This window comes from Poeciliopsis prolifica, unplaced genomic scaffold (genome assembly GCF_027474105.1).
Source record: "Poeciliopsis prolifica strain line A6 unplaced genomic scaffold, Auburn_PproV2 SCAFFOLD037, whole genome shotgun sequence".
Taxonomy (NCBI): Eukaryota; Metazoa; Chordata; class Actinopteri; order Cyprinodontiformes; family Poeciliidae; genus Poeciliopsis; species Poeciliopsis prolifica.
In genome coordinates, this window is record NW_026562412.1 from 3,665,720 (window position 1) to 3,673,474 (window position 7,755).

Here is a 7,755-nt window from a genome sequence, read left to right on the forward strand (position 1 = left end):
GGCCTGAGGGTGATTTTTCAGCCGACCTTTAAAAGTTAAATACCGCCAGAGAAACTCGACACTCACTGGTCTGCAAGAACACACACAGAGTCACAAACCGCAGCAATGTGGAAGAAAATGTGTACTTAGAGTTAATGTGAATGAAACGAAGGCGTACCACACAATGTTATTGCATTTGTGACAAGGTAAGGGGTCATCTGACCTGCACATGGGGGAGGGGAGGCTGCACAGCATAACCCATTTATGTAGATGTACTAAATCGTACAATCATCACATTACCGGAACTCCTCCATTTGAATTTACTTAGATAAACAGGAAGAAGATGGAAGTAATGATGGACTTCTACTCTGCACATACGGGAAAGACGCTGACTGTATCGGGTTGCCTAATTCAGTGCAGCTGCCTGGTTCTGGCAAAAAAAAAAAACGTTGGATGACTGAAATAGGAAGCAGGATGTTAACCAGAGAAAACGGTTTTCTGAATGCGTTACTCAGTTGTTTTGAACATTTTTGAGAAAGTGCTCACATCTGACATATTTCTGCTGAATTACGCTGCCAACAGTCTGCATGTCACACTCTCAGTAGGAGAGCAACCTGGGCTGCTGGACTTCAAGGTCACTGAACTGAGCAGCGGATTGTTGCCAAAGCTTCACGTGCCATTTACTTTCACACAGACACTTCCAAACCACACTCCCTCTTTTTAATATAAAAACAATTACAATCATCGTAATGCACACAACACATCCTCAAATGGCATAGTAAGATAAAATATTCCCAAAGCACTAAGGTGTTTATTTTGCAATAATAGAGGCTGACATTTATCCCAAAACAAGCTACTAGGTAGGGATGCTTAACTTGTTTTGGAAAGAGTACCGTAGGCAAGCAGTGCTTTAGTGCTCTTAGGTCTAAACATGCAAATGAGAACCTTTAATTTTGGCAAATGGTGCCAAATTATGTTATTTCACAACATCTTCTTCCTCAATACCAAGGGTGTGTTATAAAAAGACTGAAACTTCTTACAATACTATTTTAGATTTTGTTTCAAACTTGTCTGCTGCTAGTATTCACACTTGTGAAGTCACACGTTGCCAAAGGTGCTGAGAGGTTATTTTTTCCAACCCCAAGTCAACTTTCAAGACTTGAAGGGAAACTCCAAGACAAATATCAACTCTGTCAGGGGCGAGAGAAGTCAATAACATATCAAACAATGTCCAAACTGAGTTACACTTTTTTGAGGGTTTGTCAAGTCTACAATCCTTGAGATGGAAGTTAAAATCCTCTTTCAAGAATAAGTCAAGTCCCAGCACTTTGAGGGACAAATCAAAGTCAAGTCGTATGTCTTTGGTACAGGTACAAAATGGGCTGCGTATCTTTCAGGGACGAGTTTTGAGGACCAAGTCTAAGACAAGAATCAACTCTTTGATGTCAAAAAAAAAAAGTCAAACTTGATCCCCAAGTTTTTGGAGTGCAAGAGGAAAAGCCAAAGAAATCACATATTTGAGCGTCAACTACAATTAGGTTAAGATTAAGTGAATCATAAACATCATTGCTAAGTGTTATTGCCCAAAGATAGCTATTTTAAGATTTCCATGATGTGATTCTTTACTGCTGTTTGTGTAAAATTGATGCTCGGTTGCTCCACCCTATCATTGCCACAAAGAGCGGCTGCAACCAGGGTACCCCTCCTCCACCGCCCCCCTCCATGCTGATTTATATACTCTTAAGGTGCTTACAGAGTCCAGACGTGTGAATAGATTTAATCGTCTTCTTCATCCTCTGCAGAGTCGAGTTGTCCATCTCCAGACACTGCAACACACACAGAAATAACATTTACACTCACAGAAATCAAACAACTGACTAATCTACATATTACCAGAGAGACATTTGAGAAACCGTGTCTGCCTAAACTTCTCACAGTGTGTGACTAAGGCAGACAGGTTTTATCCAGACAACTGTCTTGGCTTGCCATTCACAGCCCCAGATGATGCAAGTGCAGTTGTGTCACTTGCAGCGTTTCAGGTTTAGGCTGTGCTTGGACGCAGACCAGAGGCAGGTTCCTACCTGGCTCCACTTTGAATGAGCAGTAAACCTTGTTCAAACCATGAGGATTGAACCTGTTTATTTAGTTTATTCTCCTCACACAGGCCACTTGTTGCAGTAAGCTAGTGTTGAGACTCCACCCAAGAGGCACCACAAATAGCTCAAAGGAGACAGTAATTTCTATTTGACTGAGAACATGTCTTGTTCCATGTTGTTGTTGTTCCCCCAGCCCTGCCCTTCATCGTTAAGAACTCTCCTTGTCCTTGTGTGTTGATTTATTCATAAAAAGCGCAAATGTTGGGTGCATTTATGGAAAGCTCCAGTTGGAGAATGGAAAATGGTTTAGTGAAAGCTGCTGCCTCATTTGAGCTCACTTTGCTTCATAAACTGGACACAAAGAAACTGCATTTTCTTTCATCAAAAGGTGAATCTGTTCAATTCACATGGCAGCAACTGATCACATTTACCTCCAGTCACGGTAAAGATGACATACTGAAGTTCAAACCAACGTCAAAACAGAGAAGACAGGAACTTAAGTGAGACTAAACATGACATAGGTGTTTGTGCCAGACTAGCATTTCAAAGGCTGTTGATTTGCATGGATTTCAAAAAACCATTTCTCTGGAGAATGGTCTGGACAAATAGAAAATACTCAAGGAATAGAGTTTGGCGGATTACAAATGTCTTGCTGCTGTGAGATAAGAAGAGCAGACTGGTTTAAGATAAAAAAGACTCAGATAAACAACTTCTCACTACAACCAAGGTTTGAAGACTATTTATCTAGAACACATGCGAGGACAACATCTTGAAGAAGACCTGCTACAGCAGCAGACGGCCATGCTTTTTGTCGTTTCTGTCAGTTAAGAACAGGAAACTGAGGGAACAATTCACGCAGACTTATCAAACAATGACAAAAGGAGGAAAAATGTCTCCAGGCAAAAATAGTCAGTTTTTCCGTCGTCGCTCAGACGCACCATAAAAACACGGATCCATCTTGTTCTATATCAGCTTTTAAGACTGGTGGTGGATGTGCAAAGGTTTGGAGATATTTTTTGACAAACTTCATAGATTTAAGGCTGTGCTGAAATCCTTAACCGTTATCTGACTTTATTAAAACTAAGAAAAGTGCATCAAAATTGTGGGAGATTTTAGTTTTATTAAAGTCAATGACCTGCAAATGCTTTATATATTTCAATCTATGAGTTAGTCAAGGGAAATTCTGTCAATTCCAGACTGTTTGCACAACTGGTGCATCTCTGCTTTCCCTCCATGCATCAGAAAAGTCAAGGTGACCAGAAATCCAGGCTTTTCTGCAACAGATAAGGAGCTCAGGGCGTCTGATGTGATTAAACTTTAAAAGCTACAAAGTCTGCCTGAGAGCGACTCTGCATGTAGCTGACATGTGATCCTCTACTTCCTACATTACTTACAGAACTCTATGCCAGAAGTTTAATCCCAAGAGAAACTTTTCAATCTCTTTATATCCCTTTATGGGACAAAAAAATATTTTCATTTTTTGCTATGATCTCTCTTAGTCTTTGCATCTAATCAGGACAGATAAGTAGCAGCCAGATCGTGTGTGTGTGTGTGTGTGTGTGTGTGTGTGTGTGGGGGGGGGGGGGGGGGGGGGGGTGTGTGTGTGTGTGTGGTTGGGAGGGTTAAATAGCATCTGTGCCCTAAACCACAAACATGCCCACACATTCATCCTCGTCATTAATCAAGCTTCTGCTTCTTGGGCAGACTAAACATAATTTCCATATCCAGTTATAAAAAGTGTGTTTCCCTTACATCTGTGCGTCTGTGTGCACACATGTAGGATTCCAGCATGACTCTCCCCACTGAGCTATTTCTGTTATGTATTTTCCAATAGATCATGTCCATAAAGTAAGAAACCAAAACCCAGCATAATGTATCAGACAGCAGCAAAAAGCTGAATTCTCCAGTCCAGCTTTGCTTCATTGTTATGGTTCTAGACTAAAGAACTCCTCAAGAAAACCTTAAAAATGTGTTCAGTCTTATTAGGATATCTGCACTGCATGCATTATTTTAGGGAGTTTTGCTTGACATGAATCACTTTTCAACAAAAATTTGAAATCCTCTTTTTACAAAACAAAACAATCTGGATGACTCTCGTTGATGAGATCCCTAATGATCTGTAATGTTTTGTCACAAGATGAGAAAGGATGGGCTTGTGTGTGTTTGTGCACACTTGAATTATTTGCTTTCTGGCAGGGTTCATGGCAAATTCTCTCTCCGTTTCCTCCTTTGCCTGAGGATTTTTGGGAGGAGACATTTCAAATAAACAGAATTTCACACAGAGGCCTCAAACAAGCCTGAGGCAAGTCCTGCAGTGCAAACAACCCCAAAAAATAACGAACTAAATAAACAAAAACAAAATAAACAAAGAAAAAACAAAAACTGGCCTTCACCACCATGCTTCCCAACTAGGACAAACACAGCCGTGCATGATTAAAGCCACAGGCACAGCACTCTGTCAACAGGTGACACTTTTTGTGACATGTGGCCAGTGTTTGTCTCATTCCTGCTCGATTGAGGACGTCCAGTTCATTCCTGAAAGGCAACATTAGTTTATGTAACTTTTACTGTCCTGATGATGCAAGTCAGTCTACACTGACTGCTACAGAGAAACAACATTCAGCCCATTTTTTCCTCAACAATGTAAGAGTTGAGGAAGAGCAGAAAAACAGGCAGAGGCAATAACAAACCAACAGCATGGCCTGGTTTCTGTCATTACAACAATAGCAAGGTTTTTAAAAGTTAGCATTTGAAAATAAGATTCATACGGTTTATGAAATGTATAACTTTTTAAATCAAATTTGTATTTTTAGAGTCTGATTTCTCCATTTTTGGGGGATTTTTTTGACAACTTTTCAGCACACAAAAGTGAAAAAATAATAGACAGTAGTTTTAAAACTAACATAAATTGAGGATTTACATGTTTATCCCCATTTAGCCATCAAAGTATACAGCTTTGTCTAAGATTTATTGCATTTAAAACAGTGCATCAACATGTTTAGAGGCAAAATGATGAGTCTTTGATTCATCCAGTAATTAAAGTATAATAAAGTAAAATATTCTGATTGTAGTGTAAGGCAGAGTTTCCCACCCTGCGCACTGCCCATGTTTTAGATGTTTCCCTGCTTTATTACGAGTGATTCAGCTGAATGCAGTTCAGCAAACACCTGTCAACTGAAATCACCTGGGCTGAAGCAAGGAGACACCTAAAACATGCAGCAGGCCAGTGAGCATTGAGGACCAGGGCTGGGGAAACACTGGTCTAAAATGTATTGCTGCCCTTCCCCCACATGTTTCTGCACACTTTGAATCAAGAAAGCTCCCCCACCTTTTCTCTTCTTCCTAGAAAGACAAACTCAGCTGCTGGGAAATCTTTACAGTGACAAAAACAAGAACTGACTTGAAAATTAAAGAAGTGCTCAGAAGTAACCTCAACCTTCTACAAAAAGTAAAGTGGAAATTAACATGTCTACTAAGCAGCTGATAATGTAGCTTGACTAATTATTATTAATTATATCATGTTAAACGGGTATCTGAACTATTATTCAGCAAACAGATTTTCATGTAACCCCTCAAACGTCCATTTCATGTTTTGATGACAGAACACATGACATCGTTTCCACTGATGTCAGATAGCCTAAAGGTGTATTAACCTAATTTTTTCTGATAGAAAACTAATTTATGTTGATTTTCATGTTTTTTCTTCACATTTCAAAGTTAAACAAAAAGATAAACACATTAGGCAGTACTTTACAAATAAATACTGGAGTCATGTATGTTATTGGCAAGGTAAAAAAAAACCCAATATGTTACAGTAAAATCTGGGGAACTCTTTTTTTATCTTACATTTTACTTTCAGTTGTTCTTCTGCATAGCAGAAGATATCTCTAGGCTGTACAGTGGAATTGTGGGCAGCATGGTTACCTTGCAGCAAGAAGGTCCTGGGTTCAAATCCCCACCTGAGGTCTTCCTACATGGACCTTTTGTGTTCTCCCAATGCATGCACAGGTTCTCTCTGGGCACTCCAGCTGTTTGCCTCTGTCCAAAAACATTTCTGTGAATTGCCCCAACTAACTGCCCTGAGGTATGTGTGTGTGTGTGTGTGTGTGTGTGTGTGTGTGTGTGTGTGTGTGTGTGTGTGTGTGTGTGTGTGTGTGTGTGTGTGTGTGTGTGTGTGTGTGTGTGTGCATGGTTGTCTGCAGGATGTTGCCCTGTGATGGACTTGTGACCTTTTGGGGGTATCTCCCGCCTCTCACCCTCCAACTCTTGGTGATAAGCACCACCCCCCACCTCCAGACTCTGCCAGGATAAACGAGTATAGACAATAGAGGGATGGAAGGATAACATCTATAAAGAATGGAGTTATTACCAAATAACTTCTGACTGGCTCCAGGTCTCAGCAGCCTCTACCTCAACAGTAAAATGTTTTAAAGTTGTTCCATTCAGTATTGCTATAACATTTGTCTGTAAACCTACAGAAGAGGTAAAATTAAGATGTGGTTGACTTTATTTCCAAATGAGACTCCTTTACTTTGCTTGTTTAAAATTTACAATAACAATCAGCAAAAAATATATAGGTAGCAGTAAATGTCTGGGATGGATTCAAAAAAGGGAGAGTAAAAAGGTATAGGTTTCAAATGCATTCATTATTTTTTCTTTTTTTAATTAATTTTCTTTATCAGTTATTGTTTTTTGTCACATTCAGAATTTATTTAATGCAATTTTTATTTGCTGTGACATTTAATGTAATTATGTTTTCTACATTCTGTGTTTATCAATTTTTTTGTTTACTGTAACTTATTTTAATCAAACATTGATTTTTTTTTTATTTATCCTGTTATGATTGTGTCATTTTCATCATGTGAATTGAGGGGGGAAAAGCAATAATGGCTTCAACAATCATCCAAAAAGAAAAAAAATCAACATGTAATGGAGATCGGTTATACTCATGTCAAAGTAAAAAAAACTGTATCTCTAAGTGGCATTAAAATGACACAAACATTAAAAAATAAGTCTATAAAAGTTCCTCTCTATTCAAATTTAGTTTTCTCTTAAATTTATACAAATAAAAACATGATGCATTTAAGACTAATGGCCCCCTCCTGGTGACACCACTGCTTTACCTCTAGAATAGATCATTAACTGATTTGTTTATGGAAGATGAAACCGATCAGAAACCTGAAGTGGGTATGGATCTAGAAGGCGTTTCACAGGTGAGTGTGTTCGGCCCATTAGCTGCAGCGGAACCGCTAAGAAAGCGGAGCAGGTAAACAGACAACAGGGAGGTGAACCGCCTCCCACAGCACCATTGTTCCTACCTCTTCCACGGCTGACACGGTGTTCTTGCAGTCGCTCATCTTGGACTGGAAGCTGGAAGTCCCGGGCGAAGACAAATCCTCGTTTGTCAACTCGACAAAATCTGAAATACTTATTCGCTCCGGCATGTTTCTAGAAAGACAGGGGCTCCGAAATTCACCGAGCGAAAGAGTGTGCCAAAGTTTTACGCGCGCATGTAATTCCCATTGGAAAAAGACGTGGAGTCTGTTTGCTTCGCTTGCGTTGAAATAGACAAGCTCGAAAAAAATGTAAAGTCCTTCAAAGAATCGGTTTCACACAGTAAAGTCACCTATAGGCAGAGCTGAGGTCGGACTGAACGTGCGCTCCACTTAGCAGATGTGAA

The 7,755-nt window shown here is 39.7% G+C and overlaps 1 protein-coding gene across 1 annotated transcript in view; it reads right to left on the reverse strand.

Annotated features, from left to right (window-relative positions):
* Positions 1-7,755, reverse strand: part of asap3 (ArfGAP with SH3 domain, ankyrin repeat and PH domain 3) — a 31,369-nt gene extending 23,614 nt beyond the window's left edge. Inside the window, exons 1-2 of the mRNA XM_055053402.1 lie at positions 7,394-7,755; positions 1,733-1,805 (exon numbers count right to left, since the gene is read on the reverse strand). Coding sequence (XP_054909377.1) covers positions 1,733-1,805; positions 7,394-7,519 — 199 coding nt within the window. The 5' untranslated portion in view covers positions 7,520-7,755. The remainder of the gene's footprint in view (positions 1-1,732; positions 1,806-7,393) is intronic.